The sequence below is a fragment of the Macaca mulatta genome, chromosome 6, assembly GCF_049350105.2.
Source record: "Macaca mulatta isolate MMU2019108-1 chromosome 6, T2T-MMU8v2.0, whole genome shotgun sequence".
NCBI classification, from domain to species: Eukaryota; Metazoa; Chordata; class Mammalia; order Primates; family Cercopithecidae; genus Macaca; species Macaca mulatta.
Window position 1 is genome coordinate 87,542,703 of NC_133411.1, and position 24,233 is coordinate 87,566,935.

General features: G+C 45.6%; 2 protein-coding genes across 6 annotated transcripts in view; both read left to right on the forward strand.

Moving 5' to 3' along the window:
• RASGRF2 (Ras protein specific guanine nucleotide releasing factor 2) overlaps positions 1-6,319 on the forward strand; it is a 264,596-nt gene extending 258,277 nt beyond the window's left edge. For all 4 annotated transcript variants that reach the window (XM_015140344.3, XM_015140347.3, XM_015140346.3 and 1 more), the window contains one exon: positions 1,844-6,319. In XM_015140344.3, the coding sequence (XP_014995830.1) occupies positions 1,844-1,936 (93 nt within the window). In that variant the 3' untranslated portion in view covers positions 1,937-6,319. The remainder of the gene's footprint in view (positions 1-1,843) is intronic.
• A 2,524-nt stretch (positions 6,320-8,843) lies between these two features.
• Positions 8,844-24,233, forward strand: part of CKMT2 (creatine kinase, mitochondrial 2) — a 34,269-nt gene continuing 18,879 nt past the window's right edge. The window contains exon 1 of one of the 2 annotated variants that reach the window (XM_015140348.3): positions 8,844-9,475. In XM_015140348.3, coding sequence (XP_014995834.3) covers positions 9,274-9,475 — 202 coding nt within the window. In that variant the 5' untranslated portion in view covers positions 8,844-9,273. Of the gene's footprint in view, positions 9,480-24,233 lie in introns of both variants that reach the window. The other variant, XM_001110774.5, reaches the window with a different exon arrangement.

Consider the following 24,233-nt stretch of genomic DNA (forward strand, 5'->3'; position numbering starts at 1 on the left):
AATTCAACTCGTAAACCTGTGAATAATTAATTCACAGAAGAAACAAAATGGCCAATAAATATTTTTTAAATACTCCTCTAGTAAAGAGAGAAAATGTAAATTACAGTGGGACATCATTTTCACTTATCAGATTGACAAAAATTTAAAAGATTGATAATATCAAACCTTGCTTAGGATATGGGAAAACAGGTACTGTCACATACTGTAGGTTTGGAAGCGTTGCAGGTCATTTTCCATCATCAGTTAAAATTAAAAATTGGTATATTCAATTACTGGAACTCTTACCATTTTTGGTGAGAATAAAACCGAACAACCACTTTGCAAAACTGTGCCATTTGGAAGTTTCTTAAAATGTTAAATGAGCACCTGTCTTAGGACCTAGCAATTTCTCTCTTAGGTATTTATCCAAAGGAAAAATGAAAGCATCCTCCTCAAAAGCCTCGTATAGCCGGGCACGGTGGCTCACGCCTGTAATCCCAGCACTTTGGGAGGCCGAGGCGGGTGGATCACAAGGTCAGTAGATCGAGACCATCCTGGCTAACATGGTGAAACCCCATCTCTATTAATAAAAAAAAAAAATCAGCCGGGTATAGTGGCACATGCCTGTAGTCCCAGATACTCAGGAGAGTGAGACAGGAGAATCGCTTTAACCCAGGGGGCGGAGGTTGCAGTGAGCTGAGATCGTGTCACTGCATTCCAGCTTGGGCGACAGAGCAAGACTGGGTCTCAAAAAAAATAAACAGCCTTGTATAAAATGTTCATAACATTTCTAAATAATAGCCTCTATTTGAGAAGAGCTCAAGTGTCCATCAACAGATGAATGGATAAACAAATTATGGTACATCTCTACAATGGAATAGTCAGCTATAAGAGGGAGCAGACTACTGGTACAGGCCACAGCAAGGCTGAATCTTAAAGCACTATGCTGAGTGAAAGAAGCCACACATGAAGGAGTACACACTGTATGATTCCATCAATATGAGGTTCCAAAGTAGACAGAACTCATATGTGGTGATAGAAACCAGGGCAGTGCTTGATTCCAAGAGCAGACTGACTGGGTAGGTGCATAAGGGAACTTTGGGAGATGCTGAAATTGTTCTTTATCATGAAATGTATGTAAGTTACATGGTGTATACATCTGTCAAAATGGATCAAACTATTCATTTCACTTTTGTGTGTTATATTTCAATAAAACTAAAGAAATGTTTTCATGGAAATCCCCCATGCCCCAACATTTTCATTTCTAGTGTCAATTGCTTTCCTTTCACTTCTGATGTCTACCCTAGCCTGGCAGAGTATTCACGCATGCACACCGGGAAGCATGCTAACAAGGAATTCACCGAAACTTTGTGTAACTGAAGTATTGACAGCAACTCAACATCCATCAATATGAGATTATTAAATAAGCTCCAATATATTGCACTATTAATACTGTATAGCAGTTAGAGCTCTATCTACTGTCATAGGGAGCTCTTTCCGACCTATCATTAAGAGATGAAAGCAGAATAAAATGTGCACCGTGATGCCATTTTTAGGGGGGGGAAACGATATCTGTAAGTACATGTAATCTCTATAAAGACATAGAAAAACAACTGGGAGAACACAAACCAATTAGTAGCAGTAGTTTTTATTGAGGGAGGAACCTGGAATTGGGGGTTGAGAGAGGACTAGAGATGTTTGCTTTTTTTAAAAAAAAAAAACAATGGAAACATTTTTGAGATTTTTGGTCAAATAAGATTTTTAGGCGTTTAAGAGAAAATATTGAATTGTGTTAGATTCCCTCAGAAAATGTACGCAGTGGTATCTGAAAGAGGTAAAAGCTGGGACTTCCCTTTTTTTTCAGGTCACACAGTACTTGCTTGACAAAGACCTTATCATAGATGAAGATACGCTATATGAGCTGTCACTAAAAATTGAACCTCGACTCCCTGCTTGAAGATCTGGCCTTGCCCCTGAGTCCACGGGATGTTCATGGAAAGCAGGACAGACAGAATTGTGTATGCCTTGCCTCACATGGTACAGCACGAAGCCAGTCTCCTTTCTCCACCAAAGAAGATAGAACCAGACTGGAATTCTGTCTCCATTCAGAGAGAAACCCAGCTGTTTGGGTCAAAGACAGATGCTTCAAACTTGGGTGGGAAGGTGAAAGATGGCTATTTAGAAAGCTGGTGGCACGTTTTACGTAAGGGAATGTTAGATGGGAGATGGTAGTTGCCATTTTAACAAAGCAGGTAAATTGGTAAATTTTAAACTCTGTCCGTGTTCTGTTAGAACTCAGGGACAAGGATCCATGAAAAAGACCTGTGATGTTTCTCTGGCACTATACTGGCCTGGGCACACCTACCAATCTTCTAGGATTTGACTGGTTCCATTACATTTCCTTTTGGTATAAGCTTCACAGAAAAGCTGACACTTCCTCTACAGAGATGGACCAACACATAAGCAATTTCAGTCTACAGCATGTGCATGGTTTTCAGTGCATTCTAAATATTTCTATGTGAGGAATGGTACCTTCTGAAACTGGCTTTCCAGTCTTTAGGCAACGGGATAGGAAAGAAAGAATGAAACACAAATGGATTTGTATGTAACATTTCCTTAATTAAAGGCAGTAGGCTGTGCCCCAGAGGATTCCAGACAGTGGCTGGCTGAGGTGGGTCGGGAGCTTTTCCTTGAGACTGTTGGTCCTAAGCCGCCAACCCTCTTGGAGAGGCAGCTGCAGTTTGCAAGAAGGTGCACGTCCATCTCACCGACAAAACTGTGGAACAGACAGAAGGCCACCTAGTGCTGTGGGGAATCATGGGTTTCAGTGCTGAGTGAAAATCTATACCTAAAAATCATCTCTGCACCTTGCTTTGCTTGTTTTCTTTCCCCGCTCATAGTACTGCAGGAATCTATTCTTATTTACACACCTTTTTTAGGCTTACTATGAACATTGGCTGTATTTTTTTAAAAACAGTTCAGTGAAATTTTCTTTTCAAATCCCACACTTCCATATGCTGTTCGTAGATCTCTTTCTTTACAACATGATGTTGAGAGATCTCTGAGAGTATTATAAGTGCATGGGAAATGGGCCCAACCACCGAACAGCTCTTATATTACAAAACCAAATGCAGGGGTTAGTCCTGCTACCCGAGGCTGGGGAAGTGACCTTACTTTTCCCGAGATTGTCAGTTGTTGAAGAAATAGGGCTATCTCATTGTTTACCTCCCTCTTCTCTTCTCAGGGAGACTGCTGCTTTAAAAGAAGGAAGAGAAAAAATATAGTTCTATTTCCCTGAACCTGTTGCACCTGACATTTTCTCTTAGCGGCATGAAACTTACTGATGCTGACAATGAAAAATTGATCTGTCTGGCTGTTTTCCCTCTTTCCTTGCACTTTAATTATGTTGCTAGAGCTAACAGCTGACTAATAAATTCCACCTGCTGGCTCTTAAGACCCAGTGGAAGAGCTAGCATTGGTAATGTACCATAGAGGTAGAGAATGTACATTTTCTGCATGGTAAGCGCCATCTCTGTATGTAACTATATAGTGAAATATCAACTAAGTAAAAGAAAATACAATATTTGAAGACCATTCCAAAAATATTTTCAATAGTTCACATTAGCCAACAGTGTAGCACTCAACCCAAGGAGGGTTCCTTATGGATGCTTTCTTTTTCTTTTTTAAAGTTGCTTGTTTGCTCTCTTTAGTTTCAAATAAGAGGTTGACGCATCTTGATGCATGATGAGAAGCATGGGCTGTTTGGATCCTAACAACGCATAACTTGTGATTTATTTCTCAGTGTTCAGAAGCTGAGGGTTTGAAATAATACGTATCAGTTGCACCAAACACCTCGAGGTCTTGCAGAAGAAAAGTAAAGGTTAGCTTTCTTGGCTCAAAAGCATAGTCCTGAAAGGTGAACTAAAACCATGACAAATCTGTGAGAGGACCACACACAAACTAGTTTCAGGCCAAACACATGGAAAGGTTGATGCATTCTATCTGCCGTGGAGTTGCTAGAGTCCTTCAGAGGGAAAGGATGGTTCTGCGTGTGCTTTTTGTGGAAGTCTGGCCTCATTTCTTTGACCCAAATGTTCCAGAGACGCTGCAGCCATTCTTATTAACAAAAAATAAGACAGGAGTTTCCAAATGCTCCTTCCCTTTTGGATCACAGCTTTTCAGTTAGTGACAAAGCTTTTGCACCTATTTCCTGCAGGATGTTGGAACTGCCCCGCAGTGATCATATTAGGCACTGCCGATTGCTATGCTGACTTTTAGGGGGTTTTATGTTTGTTTGAAAAACAGGGTCTCACTATGTTGCCCAGGCTGGCCTCGAACTCCTGGACGCAAGCAACCTTCCTGCCTCGGCCTCTCAAGCAGCTGGGACTGCAGGGGTGCGCCACTCGCTAGCCCTTCACATTTTTGTTTGAGAATTACACCACTTTCTGGAGTCTGCAGCCTTCCTGGAGCTGCAAGAGAGCAAGAGAGAGAGAGCTCCGCCTCTGAGGGAGTGTCTGTTGATGACCTGCACTATTCGTGTGCCAGCTGGGAGAGGAATGCACATTTCAAAACACCTTCAATTTGGTTAAATTAAAAATCCCCAAGAGCAATTTGCAGTGTTGTTAAAGTGCCCGTTCTCTTCTGCCTACACACAAAGCCGGCATTCCCAGCTGCATCTGCCTCTAGTCCATAAATAAGAGGAGATGGGAGGTCAACCTCTAACAGCCAAGTAGCGAACATGTATACTGTAAAATTAACCTAGAAAATCAGAAGTAAAATCCAATTTCAGGCTTTCGAATGAATGCCCACATTTTGTACTGTCAACGGAATTATCTTGGAGCTTTTAGGGGATGCCTTTGGTTATTAACTGAGACATCTAGTTTTGCTACAGGGACAAATCTCTTACCTAATCCAATATATTATTTGACAGATTCAGGCATGAAGTAAAGCGTTGTCACTTTTCCTTAGTGTTTTTCTGAAGGAATTTAAAGAGGGAATTTTAAACGGCCATTGCAATATTTTCAAGTGGCTCTCACACCAAGTCCTATTACTGTGTGTTAAATTGCAGTACGTCTGAAAGTACTACTTATAAACAAATGAAACTCAGAGAAACTGAATCACTTGGAAGAGAAAAATCCATTATGGTCCCATGTGGAGTGAGTAATGATGGATCGGCGCCCTTTCTCTCATGTTACTGCATACGACGAGGCTTTTGGGCCAGCAGTGATTGGGCAGCTTTAAAATTCTTAACTAAAAGCAGTAATGCAATACAGGGATTATTCCCAATAAAAATAACTTTTATTTAAAAGCAAGAGATTTTACTTAGCTTTTTTTTTTCTTCAAAGTTTGATTTTATCCCCTTGAAAAAAAATCTCTTCACTTGAAAGTATAAAGGTTTTTAAAAATACAATTGCAAAATGTATTATTTTTACAACTATTGAAATGGCATAAAAGAGAACATCCTATTTATGGCTGAAGGGTAGAGCCAGGCTAATGTCCACAGCCAGAGGGAATCAATAAATAAGAATCATTTTCATTTCAGTAAGAAATCAGACTGTAAGTTTAAATAATGGCTCTATTATAGATACCACCATGTAATTCTGGTAAGAAGACTTAATGAAATCTAATCAGTGTGCCATTTCTCATCGGCCATTGTGACTTAAAATTAAGACAAGGCAGAGCCAAAATGGGAAACAGTCATTTTGTTGTAGGAATAAACACATGAACGATTCAGAAAATTATTCATCATGCAGCATGACATTAACATTAGGATTGACTGTACTTGGTCTGATCTGCTCAAGGAAAATAATAGTTCTATTATACTTAATGATGTTGGTTTTTACACAGCTCATTTCATTTTTCACTAGAAATCAGTTATGAAAGAGAGCTGACCTGGGCATCCCAGCCCTGAGTCCTAGGCCCAGTCTCCAGCTGGAAAACCTTAGGCTGGTGTTTATACATCCCTGAGCCTCAGTTTCCTCTTCTGCAAAATGGTGTGAATAGTAATCTCTGTGCTGCTTACCTCACAGGGCTATTGTGAGGACCAAATGGATTAGACTGTAAAGTGCAAAGTGCTGTCCGCATGTGAGGTAATCTGATTACTATGCTCAGCTCTCTTGTAGAGGATTTCAATGTATTTCTTTATCATTTGAGTGTGTGTGCGATGGACGAATATGTGTGTGAGTTTGAGAAGCATATTGTTCGTGTCCAGTTACTTTGCAAATTTGTGGACACCTGTGATTGGACAGAGGGGTTTGTGCTGTGGCCTAACACTTGCCAGGTGAGGTGTAGGTTATGCCTATATGCAAATTAAACTTCACCTTTCTTGAATATTCAGAAATCTCATTGGTTTCTTCATTTAACTCTTTTCCTCATTTTTCTACATTGTCAAAACCATGAAATGTATACATTTAGAAAAAAATATATCTTTATTTCTTATAAAGGGTTACAGTCTGCAGGCTGGAGCCTCTGGCCAAAGCCAAAAGCAAGCACTTCAGAGAAAAAGGGAGAGGCTGAGATTTATGCCCAATGAGATGAGCCATACATATACATTTAGTAGGTTATAGGATAATCTTATGAATATTTATGAGGCCCTAATGCATGCATAGTAATCATACATGTTACATACAACCCATGTTCACTTTGGGATGGAGACTTAACATTAAAATGTAGTAAAATTGGACTGTATACCTCAAAAGATGAAACACGGGGCACGAAGACACTTGGTGTGCAGTCTCTGTAAACCGGCCAGAACTGGCTGCAGTCTGCGGTCAGTTATGAGGACGGTGTGCTTCGTAAGGCTCAACACTTGTCATGGGGAAACTGCATTGAGGGAAGGGGGGTTCGCCAAGTCAGGTTGTCTGTCTGTTGAAGTTGAGGAAGAAATCTTCCAGACACAGTTTTCAGGAACTGGTTTTAGTTTAACTGTAGGAAAGAAAGTCTTGAGGCAGTTATTGAGGTGGGGGAACGTTGGGTGTGACTGACCTCTTGCCTTGCCAAAGCTGTAGAATCCTGGTTTTTAATGTTTTCTGGGGTCTCTTTTACCACAATGAGTCTGTTTTGTTTTGCCTGGGGGCCTAGGGGCTTTATTTTTATTTTACATCTTCTTCATAGCAGTGAATTCCTTCAGATATATTATTTTACTTCTAAATATTACTTCTAAAGTTCAGGGAGAAAAGCAGTTTAGAAGAGGCCCTAAAATTCAAAGAATTTGGGGAAAGCTTTGAAATGATATGAAGGATCAACTAATCATACTTTCTTTCCAGTGCTTAGATTCTTCCTGTGACATCCCCAGCCCATATTTGATTACCTCCAGGCACAGAGAACTCACTACTACCCAGAACAGCTCAGTCCATTGCATGGCAGCTCAACGCTCCTGAATGGGTGGTGGAGACAGGAGAAGCTCCACCTAGGAGGGGCTTCTGAAATAAGGCTCCTATCTACCCCTAAAATTACTGCAGTGGTTATATGGATTACTATATATGAAAATACTTTAACTTCTATGAAGTTGTGGTAACATTTAGAGCTGATGGAATTAAGTTACAGTTGCTGGATGCAAGAATAGACTAAGGAAAGGGGTTCCTCCTGCCCAATTCTGAAATGAGCAATCCAGGCTGGTGGGACACAGGAACCCAGGTTCCTTTCATCCTATTATTTGCCCATCCCACAAGGCATCGTCCTTGCCTACGAGGTCAAATTTGGGGCCTGCTCTAGCCACATTCCTGCTGGACCCAGGAACAGAAAAGAGACTAAGTCCAGGACATTTTCCTTTAAAGCAAATGATATGGCAGTCGCATACTTCAATTCTGTTCCTGCCCCTGTGGCAGAAGCCAGCCACAGGGCAGCCTGGTGTGGCTAGAGCCCCAGAGCTTCAAAGGGAGTTGGCAACGATAAGAAGGGAACGGATGGCATGTGACAGAGATGGCATCTGAAAGATTTTCAGAAAGCCAGAATTTCTACTGTGAGTCCCTTGTAGAGATTTCGTCCCCATCACACCACCTGTATAATATGCTTGAAGAGGACCAGGCCCCCAAAAGAAGAGTGGTACTCTCTTTTCTCAACAATGACCCAACTTTTCTTCTGACCTTACTAACATATACATTTACTCTGTAAAATATAAGGTGTTGAGGTAGGGTGAGTGGAGGGGGCCCTAAATGCTGATTAGGCAATTGGGGAGGAAAAGGAGGTTTTTGCTATAACTGCCATCCTTTAAATCTACAATTCCACGCTCTTCAAAAGCCTTGTAATTTTCTGGATCTGGAAGCTGGGCTATTTCAGGGTCACTGGATTTATTTCACTTGGTGCCCGAACTGACTTGAAACAAGTGTGTGTGGAAAAGAGCTATTTTGAGAAGAAATAAACCGAGACTGCCTTGATGACGGAATATGCAAGCTGGTGGGTCTTGACTCCTTAAAGGACTACGAAATTAATTTGATTGGTCCCAATCTTTATAGAACCACCCCAATCAGGAACCTTTCCGTCCTGCCAAAAGGCCCCCTCATGTGCTCTCCCAATCAATACCCCATGCAAAGGTAAATTCGATGATATTTTTAAACATGGGTCGTGATTTAAAGGAATGGAAACTCTGAAGGAGAAAGCACACTGGGTAGAATGTTATTCCTGGGGCTCCACCCCCTGCTCCATCAAGTCCTTTGAGCATGAGCTAGGCTCTGAGAAGTAAGAGACAGGAACCAGTTGGTCATGTCCACGTGGCCTCAGAAGCCGAGTACGTGACGGTCACCAGATGCCTAGGCAGGCTCCCTTGAAATGGCAGGGCTGCTGTCCAAAATCCTGCTGGGTCATTGCTATTTACAGGCAACCTTCCCGGCGTGCGGTGGATATCCCAAGTAGGACTATTTTTAAGCAGGGCTATGGCCTGCCGTGGGTTAAGCTGGTGTGGACAGAAAGCGAGATGATCTAGCCGTCTACTGCAGATGGCCTGATCTTGAACAGAAACGTGACTGTAATTGTCCCTGGATCTAGGCCCCAGACAAAGACGCTGGAAAGAGGTCCCTCCAGCCCCTGGCTCAGGGCCCGGTCAGCTGCTGGAGCCAGGCAGCTTGAGATATCCTCCTCTCCGACCTTGGCTTGAGGGGTTCATCCTCCAGAGCTCACCAGGGCCCCAAGGCTGGTACACCTGAGAGAAGAGGGAAACAAATCCCCCAACAGATACACAATTTCACCCGCTGGGCCTTCCATTCTGAGATCCAGAGCCCTGGCAGAGGAGCCTTCAGGACCAGGCCTGGAGAGCAAGATTGGCTCCTCCTTTTATGTTTCAGAGAAAGGGCAGGTGCTATGAAGAGCCAAGCGCCCAGGGGCCTGCCTTCAACGGTACAGCTGTGGGGGCCGGTGCGCCCGGAGGTCTGCGCTGGGATTGGCGAGGTCCTCTGGCCCCGCCCCGCCAGGGAGGCTTTTCCAGGCCCGCCCGGCCAGCTCGCCCTACATACACTTCTTGGCTGTGTGCGCTCAGCAGGACGTGGGAGACTCCGGCTTCAAGGTCGGTGAGTCCGTGAAACTCTGCTTTATTCCTCCAAAGAGGGGTCATGGCTAGAGCCAGTGTGAAGGGCCTTGGAGGAGTGGATGCAGGGCTGTGGACCGGGACCCCGTTAGGACGCTGACTGCGAGGAGGCAATGGTGACTCGCTAAAGCCAGCAGAGCGCCCGCCCTTGGCCGAAGCACCCCTCCTCCCTGCACACAGGTGGGGGCAGCTCAGCACCAGGAGCAGAACAAATCAGCAGGCTGCCTGCAGAGTCTCTTTTTGGTAGTGAATTAGGACTTTTTCTTGATTTGGAAAAAAAAAAAAAAAAAATTCTAAAGGCTGTATTTTGACGCTAAGTTTGGGACAACTTTAAACTTCAAATGTCTTTCCCTTGTAATTTAGAGAGTCTAATCCACTGATTTCTGGGAATGTTTTTTCCCCAGCAGTCTCAGTCTCAAAAGACGTGTAAATCAGTGACTTGGGATGAACTAACTAGAAAATTAAAATTTTGAGAAGCTATTTACTAATAAGCCCAATAGCCAGGCCCAGTTTAAACTGGCAAATAGTATTGCTAGAGATTCAGTTTTGCCATCACTAACATGAACACATTGATAATGAGCCAAGTAACTATCTCCCCTCCCTGCCATCCTTACCTTTCCCACTGGAGGTTAATTTTAAAAAACAACAAAAACCTGTGGAATTGGCTCCATGTGTTGCACCTGGGCAGAGGCCTCGTCTTTGCTAGCTTGCTGGCTTGGTAGTCCTGGGGTTAAAAATCAGTCCTGTCCTTGTCCCTCAAGTGGTCTGCCTTCAAATGCTCTCCTCTGAATGTGAGGAAGAGTGACATTTGACAAACAGCAAAACCTTTAGGTCTCCTCAGTGCTGCCCTTTAGACCTTTCAGAAAGTGTTGCCGGGCTTGTGACCCCTCACAGTGTCAGCCGAGTCAAGTGAGGGGCAGTCAGTGCCCTCAGGACAAGGTTCCGCTAGGTACACCAGTGCGCTGTTTCCAGAAGGGCTGCTTTTCCTGTCTACGGCTCTCACATTTTCTCTGTTCTGAATTCGTGTCCTTGGTCTGTTCTGTCTGTCCTCTCAGGGAGGCGAGCACGGCCACAGCATGTGGCCTGAGGCTTCCTGACAGGCTCTTCCAGGAGGCTCTGGGCCTTGTCTGGTGGTGTGGGCACCTCACTTCCTCTGCATTGATAGGCACCTTCTCCAAAGACCCCAGACTTTGGAGTTAATCATGCCTGTGGGTTAAGGTACTGTCCCAGCAAAGCACAGGAGTGCCACATGCACCCCATGGACTCTGCCAGCCTCATGACCAAATCACCTCACAAGGAAATGGCCCATAGCCAGGTCAGTTTTCCTAAGGAAACTGTGGGTTGGGGGAGTGCCATACAGAATGAGGAGTCCTGGGGTTTCGGACACAGGAGGGGGACTGACTTTGCCCCTAACTCAGAGGCCCTGGGCCTCCATCTCTGCCATAGCCTAGAGCAGGCTCCATTTGTCTTCCCAAAGGAACCCCCGATACAGCCTGTGTCAAGCATTCTCGGAGCTTCTGCCCACAGAGCCAGGAATCCAGCAGCAACCCATGCTGAAGGTGACTGCTAGAGGTCACACCAACCCTGCCTGGGAAGTCTCAGAGACTCCCTCCCTTGGGCGGGGAAGAAGGCAGCCCACTTCTTCACAGCACTTAAAAGGACTAGATGGCTGCTAGCTTCCTGTTTTCTTGTAAACAATTTACCCCTTGAGGGACAAGTCTGGTAACCGTCCCATGCCTTCATTATAGGAGGCCTAGGAAAGGCCTCTGTTTTACAGAGTAGGATTCTAAATATCTCCTGCCTAGGACTGTCTATTTGCTGAGTAGAACAGTGATGCCAAGAGTGCCCATTACGGTCGGCTGTGTACCCAGTGGTTGTGAGGTAACGCAAACCCTTTGCTGTCTTAGAACTGGGAGGGGAGAGGCATTTTCTGCCGGCCTAGGCGCCTGGCATCGTGAGAATTTGTTCAGTGTGTTCTGTGGAGCTGGTCCAAGCCCAAGGACGTCCTCTGTTTTGGGGTGGCTCTCTGGATGGAAAGATGACATATGGTCCTCCTCCTGGCCTTCCACCTGCCCTCTGGCTGAGGAGTTCACACACAGGGACACTGAATGGCTGGACCAGAAATAAGTCTGAGTCAGCAGAAAGGCAGACATGGTCCATCCGGGATGCCCAGGAAGCACAGGGGGCTCAGGCTGGAGGCAGTGACAGAACCCAAGGCCTCCCTTTCACATTCCAGGATGTCACAGAACCAGAGAAGACCATTAGACTGGGATCTGAACTCCCGGTATGCCTGCCTGGGACCAAGAAATGTGCAGCTTGTGTGGCCACTTAACAAAAGGGCTTGATGCAGCTGTCCTTGTTTTTTAGTGGGGACGGCAGTGTAGGAACAAACAGGATATTATTGCTTTGGGCTCTGTCTGGCTGTGCTCTTGCACCTTCCCATCACCCCAAATCTCCCTGGCTTGGAGCCCAGGCATTCTGCTAATTTTAGCCTAGATGCTGTCAACAGTGTTTTTCAACTCAGGAGTCATAGCGGTGTTCCAGGTTAGGGAAACTGAGGCAGACAGCTTCTATGGGGTGAAAGCTGGAGACTACCTTCCTCCTCACACTGGCACAGCATCCCTCGCAAGGCCTGGCAGGCACATTGAGCAGCTAGGGTCAGAGTGGAGCGGGCAGAAATGTCCCTGGCATTTGGGCTACTTCAGCAGAGGCCTGAGGACAGGGAAACAGAACAGTTTATAATCTGCAACTCTAGGAGGAGTCATGTGCCCTGAGGTGACGATCCTGTGCCTAGGAGCTGCTGTGGTCAATGCAATTCTGCGGTCTTCAGGGTGTGACCGAGTGGAATGACCTGTGGCCACAGCTTTTAAGCCACAAGGGTGGTTTCCCTCCAGCTGCTGGTCAGTGCAGGGCTGTATGTGAGGTGCTGGGGTCTGCAAGGAAGCTGAATCCAGGGTTAGAGCCAAACCTGGGTTCAAATCCCAGCTCCACTAGTGTGCTGGTACTGAAACCTGGGGCAGGTCACTTCTCTTGAGCCTCAGTTTCCCCATGCACAAAATAAAGCATACTTGGCAGGATTGTTACACAGACTGATAGTGTTTGTAAGGTCCCTTGCATAATGCATGGCTCATGATAGGAGCTCATAAATGTTAGTTCAAAAAGAAGACAGAAGGTTTGACTCAGTCGGTGTACAGGGTTGGAAAGGATTTTCCAGGTAAAAGAAAACACTAAAGCAAAGGCTCAGAGGTGGCCAAGTGAAGGACCTGTTCGGTGATGCCAGGAAGTCATTGGAGACACTGTTGGAGGGGTGGAGTCTGGAAGAAGAACTGGGGAGCCCAATTGGTTAAATCCATTTTGTGAACCCTGATGTTGGTTTTCAGAAGATGATCAGTAGATCTGAAAGTATGTGATAGACACCTTTGAAGTCTTGTCCACAGAGATACAAAATACAAATTGAATGAAGCCAGCTGTGGTGGAGGGCAGGTGGATCACTTGAGGTCAGGAATTCGAGACCAGCCTGGCCAACATGGCAAAATCCCATCTCTACTAAAAGTACAAAATTAGCCACATGTGGTGGTGGGCACCTGTAATCCCAGCTACTTGGGAGGCTGAGGCAGGAGAATCGCTTGAACCCGGGAGGTGGAGATTGCAGTGAGGTGAGATCGTACCACTGCACTCCAGCGTGGGTGACAGAGCAAGACTCTTTCTCAAATTAAATGAAACATTTAAATGCTAAAAATGTAAGCTAAAATCAAAAAGCATTCAGAAAAGGGGCAGGCCGAGTGCCGGCTGGAGTAATCAGGTGTGGCTTCGGGGTGGGAGTGATGATGATCCCATAGCCTTAGGGTCATCAGGGGAAGGGACTCACATTTATTCAGTGCCTACTGCAGCCTGTCCCGTCGTCTTCACAACACCCCACAGGGAGACCTCATCATGCCCATGATGGGGAGGAGCTGCTGAGGCTCAGGTGGGCACCATGCAGGGTTGCTACACCCAGCGGGGCTTGGTAACATCCTGTAATTGGGGAGCTTTTTCTCACTATACATGTGAGGGCCCCACTCTTGGAGAGACTCATTCAAAAAGGTGGAGCCTAGAAATCCAAAATTTTAACACACATCAAAATTTTCTTTTTTAGGTTTTTACTTTTTTATCATAAAGGTAACACATGCTTAGTTTTACAAATGATACAATACAGAGTTCCATTAAGAGAAAATTAATCTGCCTTCTCCAAGTCTGTTACTCTGAAGCAACCCTTTTAGCAGTTTGATGAATATCCTTCAAAACTTTTATGTTCATACAAATACATGAAAATGTATATGTATATACATCATTGTTACAAAATTGCAACCACTCATATTCAGTTCTAAGCAAGTTTTTCTTTTCCTTTTAACCTAAAAGGGTGTCACAGATGGGCATCCAGGAAAGTGGAGGCAGTTTTAACTCCTTTAATAGCTGCAGAATATTTCACCATCTGAATGCACCAGCATTTGTTGAGTGGCAATGCTGGGCTTCTCAAACTATCTGTGGCAAAATCTCTTATTTCTAATCCATAGCAGACCCACACATTTGTAAAATATGATAAAGTGCAACTATTAGAAAAATAGAATAAGGCCGGGCACGGTGGCTCACACCTGTAATCCCAGCACTTTGGGAGGCCAAGGTGGGCAGATCACAAGGTCAGGAGATTGAGACCATCCTGGCTAACATGGTGAAACCATGTCTCTACTAAAAATACAAAGAATTAGCTGGGCGTGGTGGCGGGCGCCTGTAATCGCAGCTACTCAGGAGGCTTAGGCAGGAGAATGGTGTGAGCCCGGGAGGCGGAGCTTGCAGTGAGCAGAGATTGGGCCACTGCACTCCAGCCTGGGCAACAGAGTGGGACTCTGTCTCAAAAAAAAAAAAAAAAAGGTAGAATAACAGGTATGCAAAATGCCAGCTCAAAATATAAAAAGTAAAATGACTATCAAAGTGCTGTAGGTATTCTAAATGCTCACTCTCAATTTCTGTAGTTACGTTGTCATGAACTGCTAACAGCCCACAGACCACACTTCGGCAGCACTGGTCTGGGGTCAACCTTCCATAAGTTGAATAAAATCACTCTTCCGCGAAGAACCTTGTCGTCACTTTTCACTGCCTCCAAACTCAAGTCCCAGGTCTCACGGTTTGTTCCTTTGGCTATGGCTCCAGTGCCATCGTGCTTCGGCTCCAGCCTGTCTCTGCAGTCCCTGCCCTGCCTCTGCCACTTATGGCTCCTGCCTCTGCACATTCTGTCCACTGTATCTGGAAAGTCCTCCCTTTATCCACCGGATGAGGTGAAGTGATAGCCCCAAAGATTTTTCACCTCCTCTAGAAAGCCCTCTCTGACCCACCAGGGAAATTTGAGTCTTCTCTCCTCTTTACTATTTTTGCTCCTGTCCTTTGGATTATAGTGGTAGGTTTTTACAGTGATCTGTCTCCCCCACCAGGCTGTACTCTGAACTTTATAAAAGCTCCTTGAGGGCAGCCCCAGTATCTGACACAGGGATTGATTCTCTAACATTTGTTGAGCAGATGGAGGGATGGATGGTTGGATGGATGGACAAACAGATGGATGAAAGAGCTTCCAGGCTTAGCTCTCAGGATGTAACATAATCTTTGCTGTACACAGGCCATGAACTTGGTGGTTGGCCTTGCCCATGTTCAAATCCATCCCTGGTAGAACAGGTGTTCTGTTCTAGACTCTAGGATCTGTCAGGGTTGTCCTGAACCACGGTTTTTCCTTGAGGCCCTCTAGAGTAGGTGGCCGCCACAAATTCCAGGCACGCTCAGTCCTAGCTTAATTCAACTCTCCAAATTTCAGGGGAATTATCTTTCATAGAGTCCCTCAGAGGCAAATTTGTATTAGTGACAGTGGCCCAGGATGCTGTGTCCTCATCCTTAAGAATCTGGACTAGGAATAGAACAGGGGACACATTTAGTCCTTTCTTTTTTTCAGCAGCATTCAAGGGTAGGCTAAGTCTGCTATGGGCTGAGGGCAATGGCCATTTCCCCAGCTGGAAGATGCCTGGAAGCAGCTGTTGGGAGGGAGGAGTGGGGGCACACGGCATCCACAGTCCTCCATTGATGCACATGGGTGTGCAGGGGTCTATTCGTTGTTTCCACTGGAATCCTGTGCAGTGTGTGACCTGGTCCTAGTCCCAGGGCGGGTGGAGGCATGCAATACAATGCTTTGGTATGGTTAAGACCTGACAAGGCTCCTCAAACAACATCGTTGAATGGTCTGTCCCACAGCCGACCATGCCCTCCCAGGACCCCCCAACAGGCTTTGGCTCCCCAAGTAGACCACAAGTCACACAAAATTTCTAGTTGCCCAGCAAAGGGCCCTGGTTGTGTGTGGACTATGACTGCTGGCCAGAATCCCAGCGCTGCCACTCACAAACTGTGTGGTCCTGGGTGAGTTATTTTGCCTTTCTCTCCCTGCATTTGCTCACTTGTAAAATGGGAATAACATGAGCATCTACTTCCTGGGTCTGTAGTGAGGATTAAATGGGGTAATACTCATAAAACTAATAGAACCCAGTGCTCAGCACATAGGGTTTTTCCTCAGACTAAGGACTGGAAAAGCTGCCACACAGTAGGTAAACAGTCATCAGATGAATAAGTAGACAAATACTATCTCCACCCCCTCCTCGCCCCCCCTTTCCCCTCCCTCCAATGCTGCCCACCATGGCTTCTCCCTACCTGACGCATATCAGTGTCATTCACTCACTTGCCCTTGACTCACATGACCCACTGATCGCCTGGAACTCTGTGGTGAGTGGTGTTCCTGCAAAGGAAGGCCCCAAGGGCCATCCCCTGGTTCTGCTTCCCCTCAGTGCTGCCTGGAATGACACCTATGTGCTGTGGGCATTTTGGCCCCATACTTAGCCTCCCCTCGGCATTCGCCTGTGGAAACCCTGCTTGAGGGAAAACACTCAGCATCCCTGAGAGATCAGGGAGAATCTGAGGCAGCTGGAACTCTCTGGCAGCTCCATTCCTTGGGAGACAAAGGGGGTGACCCCATCTAGACATGCTGTAATATTTGTATGGTAAACCCTTGTGAGTGAAAGGATCTTTATTTAAATGAGGGCCCGATGCAGAACACTCGGTACGTGTGATTTCCCTTTAGCTGTGTGACCTTGGGCTGTTAAAGCCTCTGTTTTTGAGTTCCCTCCTCTGTGACATGGGATACTTGCTTCTTGGGATTGTTTCGAAAAACGTACCTTGCCCTTGAAAGATTTTGTTTTCTCTCCTTATTGAGATATGAAAAATGTTGTAATAATTAGTTATCCAGTAAAATGGGTTGCTTTGGCAAGTGGTGGGATCGCCAGCACTGCTGGTATTTAAGGAGAGCCTAGGGAAAGGGATGCCTGAATTTCAGCTGAGGTAAATAACCTCTAAAGTCTCTCAGGCTCCTGACATTCATTCACTCACTCATCAGACATTTAATGATAACCTATCATGTGTGGGCCAGCATGCTTTGAGAACCAAGAGAAACTGTGGCCCAGCTCTACATTCACTGGGTCTTGTCCCTCTGAAGTATAGGATGGACCCAGTGATTGTCCCTTGTCCCTTTGATGCGTGCAATTCCCAGTGATTGTCCACCCCTGACTGCAGCCTTGCCAAGCTTCATACACGGTGCCCTCCAGCACATGGAGGGAGGAAACCAATTCATGCTCCTCATGAATTCCAGAATGTTACCCCACAAGCCTATGCAAAAAGGGGAAGAGCTTCTTCCTTTTACTTAGAGCATTTCCTTTAGAAAAATTGTAAAGTATTTTGCTGCCCCTTTGAAATGTATATAAATCTTTTAAAAAGCTAAGTAAGGCTCCAGTCGATTTTACAACCTAGGACTCTTTTCCTGCAAGGGTCTGGAAGCCACCTCTTTGAAAATGTAGACATCAAGGAAGATAGCTCCCTACCTCCCACTGTCAGTGGGAGAGCAGTGGGTAGTAGTTTCATGTAAGCACCTGGCTCCAAGTTGTAAAACTACCTGCTGTCCTAAAGACTTCAGTTTTATTTTTCCTTTTTATAAAGGCAATTAGTGAACACAAATGGCCACCCCAATTACCAGGTGAATTTAGGAGGAATTATGCTTGACAAATGGTGCTGTCATGTCCTCTTACTTGAGTTAGAGAACATGTATGCAATGAATGGGTCCTATTTGCTTGCTTATATAAAAGGGTGGGATGTGTTTCTGTCTTTGCAATCTCCTTAGCAGAATGCTAAAGATACGCATCACTAGTTTCATGTTTATTCAATAATAAAATTTTTTCTCTCCTATATTTTATAGAGAGGAAATTCTGGGGTGGTAGGAAATTTAAATTGTTTTCCCAATACCCAGCACTTGCTCCTCATCTGATTCTTCCTTCCCTATCTGCCTGCTCAGTCAGAACCCCTTAAAAACAAAAAGAAAAGAAACAGAAGGACATGCACATTTATGCCTTGTACTCTGCTGGCTTTCATCTGTTATCTCTGGGGTAGTCTCTGCTGTGTCACACACGGACACCTCTGAGGATGGGCACAACGAGCTCCCAGGCTTCAGACAGCCTGTCATGGTCAAAATGTCAGGAGCCTGCACTGGGTCACCCTAATTTGCAGATATCAGAAAACAAAGCAGGTACATGCTCAAAACCAGACTTGTCAGTCTCACCTGGTGGCTTTTACTGATAGGATTTCAAAATCCATGTCTGAAAGAAATGTATGTCACATCATATAAGTAGATTTCATTCAAAAGTTTGTGGGGTTTGTGAGCCAAAGATTTGTTCATTTCTTGCGTTTGAAGTACTCTTTGATGACATCCTTGGTGTGTGACTCCTTGCCATAGTCCTTAACTACGTCACAACTACAACCAACCACTTTACAGGGTTTTCCCTCTCTGTCAATTCTGCAGAGGCTGCCTACTCATTCCCCTAGTTTCTTGTTGTCATCAACCTGAATTAGGTTGATTTGGTGTTCAGCACAAAGGGCCTCAACCAGCTTGACATACATAGGCTCATCCGAGTCGGATGCAAGTACACAAAGAAGGGGTTGGTTCTGGTCGCCCAGCATGCCAAAAAAGCCAAACATTGATGCTGGGATTTGTAGTGAGAAAAAGGCGTTTATTGCTGGGTGCCAAGCAAGAAGAATGGGTACCTAGCACTTAACACCTGAGCTCCCTGCTAGCTTATAAGCAAGGGTTTTTAAAGCAGGAGTGAGGGGGTATCCATAATGAGTTAAGAGCCAGGGAATTTCTGGAACTTCCTTATCTATTTTTTGGTTTCAGTCTTTCTGAGGTCTATGACAGTGGTCAGCATTTTCCATCTGGTGTGGGAATTGGTTTCTGAAAAGCAATGCAAGGGCATATGTCAAGATGCTGTCTTTAGTTTCTACAGGGAATCAAACATTTTGTGACTCTGACTTGGGGTGGCTTTTAAGTTATTATCTTCTTGTTTAGCAGGTTATTCGTTAACTTCCCTAATTGCCAGTTGTAGGACTAGCTAGGTACCTGGAACTTCCCTTAAAGGGACTGAGAATGTTGCCTTGATTTCTATGCTTGGCAGATGTAGGTAACGGGAGGAACCCAGCCATGGCCATAAGAGAGGTCCCTTGGGAAGACAATACAAACAGGAGTTAACAGGATAGAGATATGTGGCATGGAGTTTACCCACAGATGCCAAAAAGGCACAGAGCACAAGGGCAGGTGAATGAGCAGCCAGTGAGTGCACTGGGAACTGAGAGAGAATGCAGTCATCTTGAGCTAGAAGGGAACAGATTTTGTGGAGATTGAGGCACCAGGCTGTGGTCCAATTAGGCAGAGAAAGATGGACAACAAAGTCCAAACGGTAGGGGGTGATAAGAAGCAAGAAACAGTAATAACTTTTTCTAAAACAAATTAGATTTGTTGCATTAGCACAAAATAGAAACGGCAAACCAATATTTTAAAAAGTCACATACAGTATATTAGAAGAGATACAAATATAGATACACATGTGTGTTTTTCAAATTGAGATCATGCAAGACTCTAGTGCAATGGAGCTGAATGTGAGGCTGGCTACTCTGTCCTGATGTTCTGGGCCCCCGTAACAGGCCCTGAATGATGTGCGAGCTTTCATGAAATTCCTAATAGGATATATGTGTGTGTGTGTGTGTGTGTATATATATATGTATAGAGAGAGAGAGAGAGAGAGAGAGAGAGAGAGAGAGAGAGAGAGAGAGAGAGAGAGAGAGAGAGAGAGAGAGAGAGAGTCTCTATCACTCAGGCTGCTGGAGTGCAGTGGTGCGATCTCGCCTCACTGCAACCTCCGCCTCCTGGGTTCAAGTGATTCTCATGCCTCAGCCTCCCGAGTGGCTGGGTTTATGAGCATATGCTACCATGCCTGGCTAATATTTTTTGAATTTTTAATAGAGACAGGGTTTCGCCATGTTGGCCAGGCTGGTCTCGAACTCCTGACCTCAGGTGATCTGCCTGCCTTGGCCTCCCAAAGTGCTGGGATTACAGGCATAAGCCTCCGTGCCCAGTCCCTAATATGATCTTATTTAGTTGACATTTGCCTTTCCCCAAAAACAGATCAAAAGAAATGTTTCCCTTTGTGCCATTTCACACTAAATGGGTTGGGGAGGAACTAGGGGAGATGTCTGAACCTTCTGCTGGTGGCTGGGGAGTTTTCTGCAAGTCCTCCACAGCACAGGCCGGCAGACCACTTTTCACTAACAAGTCACAAGCCCAAGTGAGATAAAGTTCCTTAGTGTAATGCATCATGGCTCACGGAAGTCACAAGACATAACTGCCTGCCTCACATCATTAACATCATCTGCCCCTTCTGGTGTGGGCCTCTGTGTTCTTGGAATGAGTAACCACTATCTATGTGGGCCTTTCTACCTGTCTGCCTTGAGCTGAGCAGTTCCACAGTCTGATGCTGATGGAGGTCTTAGCCTGGTTGTAAGACAAAGTAAAATGTGACGCAGATGTCATCTGCCTGGCATTTCCAGAAAGAGCCCTCAGACTGCCTCGAAAATGTGTTGGAGCTTCTACACTACATATGTTACAGTTACATGAAATGAGGCAACTCTCTGTTAGGCTCTGCCCAAAGGAATTTCAATTTTGAAGACAAAATTGTGGGTAAGAGAATTCCTCTTCCCCGAGTGGACGAGTATACCATAGCAGGCTCCCAAAGGGCGCCACTGTGATGATACATGAGGGTATCAGCGGCTTGTCTTCAAAGCTCTCACTGCCCTTCCTCCTCCACCCACTGGCTCCATCAAGGGACATACCTGAAAGGCGTTCCTTTATCACAGTGCTACATAGGAGGAGAAACGGACCAAGCCACTGTTCCTCTGTCAGGATTCCTTTGTGTGGGCATGCATCCCTCTCACTAGTTTGTTTTGTTTTGTTTTTGACAGTCTTACTCTGTAGCCCAAGCTGTAGTGCACAGGCACAATCTCTGCTCACTGCAGCCTCCCCTTTCCGGGTTCAAGTAATTCTCCTGCCTCAGCCTCCCAAGTAGCTGGGATTACAGGTGTCCACCACCACACCCAGCTAATTTTTGTTTTTTAGTAGAGATGGGGTTTCGCCATGTTGGCCAGGAATCCTGGCTTTAGATCAAGGAGTCAAATGCCTGGTACAGCATCTGTGACATCAACACATGATGGAGGTCCAAAGTACGCCTGTGTTGAGGTTTTTTGGCAGCTGCCGCAGGCTTTGACAGCTGGGGCAGGGCAGAACCCCTTGTCAAGATCCAGAAAGGGGGGCAGAAAGAGGGGGTAGCCACCTCCCAGAAGTGTGAGGTGGGACAGCGGAGCTTGCTGGCCATGTGGAAAAAACATGAGAGGTGGAGTCAGATAGGTGTGCATTCAAATTCTCTCTCTGTCACTCCCTAGCAGCATAAGCCTGGACAAGTCATTTAACTTCACAGATAGTAGACATCACTTACACTTTCTCTGAATCTGGCTTCATCTGGAAAACAGGACAATAGCATATAATGTCCCTGGTACAGCAGATACCCAATGGTTCCCTCTCCTTTCCTCCTTGTAATGCAAATATTACTCATTTGGGTGGAGATGTACATTGAAGGCCTGAGAGAGCAGCTACATCTGAGGTTGTCGGGGAGTTGAAGAGAATGTGGGGAAATTCTTAGGGCAGATGTCATCTCTGGGTATAGCAGTCTCTGAGGTGGTGCTGGGCAGAAATGGGGCCTGATGGCCAGGCCTTCACTATAAGTCTTACAAAGCCTTCGAAAGAGTCCCAGGAGCCAGTGGGATGGGAAAGCTGAGATGGGGCAGCAGGGGATCAGGCAGAGAGCGCAGCAGGGCCAGAGCTGTGAAGAGGCCCAGCGGCTGTGGTGCAAGGGGCCTGGGGCCACCACACAGATCATCCACATCTGCCAGCAACACTCTGCCCTCCAACTGCTCCCCCACCAGTGGGCCCCAACACCTAAGGCTCTCACCCCCCACCCAACTGTAGACCAGAAATCTCAAGCATCCCTGATTTTCTCTTATCTTTCATTTCCAAACCATTAGCAAGACCTGTCAGTTCTGCCCCAGAATAGACTGCAAACACATTCTCTTCCTCATCCTCGCTGACTCACCTGGGTCTCGGCACCTCATCTCTCACCAGGACCACCTCTAGGGCCTCTGACTGCTCTCTCTCTCTCTGCATTCTGCACATGTCCCTCTAAACCATTCTCCACTGGCAGCCAGAGCCACCCCTGTAACTCATAAAATGAGCTCAGCTCATCTACTTGCAAGCACGAATGTAAATTTCCTCTGCACTGGGATAAAATCCAGACTCCTTAGGGGGTGGTCTCAGGGTCTGCACACCTGGCTCCCTTCCACCCCGCCCCTCCATCCTTCCTGAAGTCCACTGTGATTTGCTCCCTGTGCTTCAGCCCACTGACCTCCTTTCTGTCCTGGGGCGAGTCCAGATCTGTCCAGCTTTAAGGCTTTGCTGTTCTATTCTCTGCCCCTGCCTAGCCTATTTAAAAGTAGGTATCACTTACACTTTCTTGGAATAATATGTTGCTTATTCCCTTGTTTGCACTCGTCCCCACCTATGATTTTGTTTTCTTGTTTCTTAACCGTCTGCCACAAATGAATTAGAAGCCCCCACAGGAGAGAACTGTTTCTTTTGCTCACTTTCATATCATTGTTGCCTAGTGCAATGCCTGACACTTAGTAGGGTCTCAGTAAAGAGTTCCTGATGGATGAATTCCATGCCTCCTACTGGGGCTAGAAGCCAATCCCAGGCTGTAACTGATCTAAGACTTTCTGGGATCCCTGTGAGAAAGGGCACAGTGGCAGATGTGAGGCCGGAAAACAGGGCCAATTAGAGGGGAGGGGATGGTGGGAAGAAACACAGGCAGCAGCGAAGTTGAGAAGCCAGGTTCCCTTAGCCTTGTGAGATCTAGCAGCCAGGGTTCCCTGGGAGAAGGGTCCTTGTGGACCCGTACCTGCCAGGATTGGAAGTGTGGTCCTCTCACCGAACTGCTCACCATATGCTGACAGGGAAGCTGGATCGGCCAGCAAGGACCAACTGCAAAAATGAATATTTGGGGAAAACGTGTGTGTTTCCTACAAGCTGTATGTGAGATGCTCCTGCTGTTTCCAATCCCCTCTGGCTACAGAAGTGGAGCCCACAGTGAGGGTGTCTGAATGCTTGAGCTTTTATCCCAGGGAGAAACATCCTGGCTGCTCTGGTTCCTCATCTCCTCTCCCTAGTGGTCTCTGAACAGAACAGTTCAGTACGTTATGATAATGCTCAGAACGTGGAGGGAATTGCAAACATTAAAAAAGCTTTGCAATGAGCCTGAGATTTCTTTTTGTTCCAAACTCTTGTCCTAATGGTTTCACAAGATATACTGACTTATAAAACCATGTTTGGAAGCTAGGCAAAACCAAATACTATTTGCTTTGGTAGACACAAATTACCCCTTACAAACACACATCTTCCCAGCTTTACTTATGTCACATGTTATCATGTGTGCAAATAACAAATCAAGCCTCTTCTGAGTGGGGGTTATAGCTGCGGAGAATGCTTATGTAACATTTGGGGCCTGCCAGGTAACAGGGAAATGTGTAAGACAAAGCAATGTTCTGACTGCACAGCTTTTTAAAGACTAACTTTTAACATGCAAGAGAGATTCAGTTTAGTCATGAAGAAAAGTGATTTCATGGCAAGCCTTGATTCTGGGTCTTTAGAGAACATGGAACAGCCCTTGCCAGATCACCAGGCTGTTCAGTGAGACCTTTGTTTCAATTTCACAAACAAGGTTACTAATTAAGGTCTTAATAGTGAAAGTCAATACCTCTTTGTGTCCTGGTGAGAAAAATAGTCAAGGAAGCAAGAATTCTTTGCTTCACCAAAACTTGGAGTCTGTATCAATTCTCTTCAAGGAATCAAAGCAAGGATACCGAAGAATTTCAGTTCCAAGATTGCTTTGCTAGCCACGACCAAAGCTTCCCTAGGATTATCCACACAAATCATCCTTTGTTGCTCAGACATTAGGGCAGTATTGGAACTCAGAATAAATTAATAATAAATTCTAAATTAATTAGAATAAATTAGTTCCTTCCAGGAATTAAAATATGGATATGATGACACTTCAAACATTAATATTTTCAGCCAGATACCTACTCACACATCACCCTCGCAGGGAGGAAGACCTCCAGTGGTCACAGGGCTGTACATGGAGACCATTCACTCTCCTTCCTCTTGGCTCTGCTTCCCAAGATTTATCGTCAC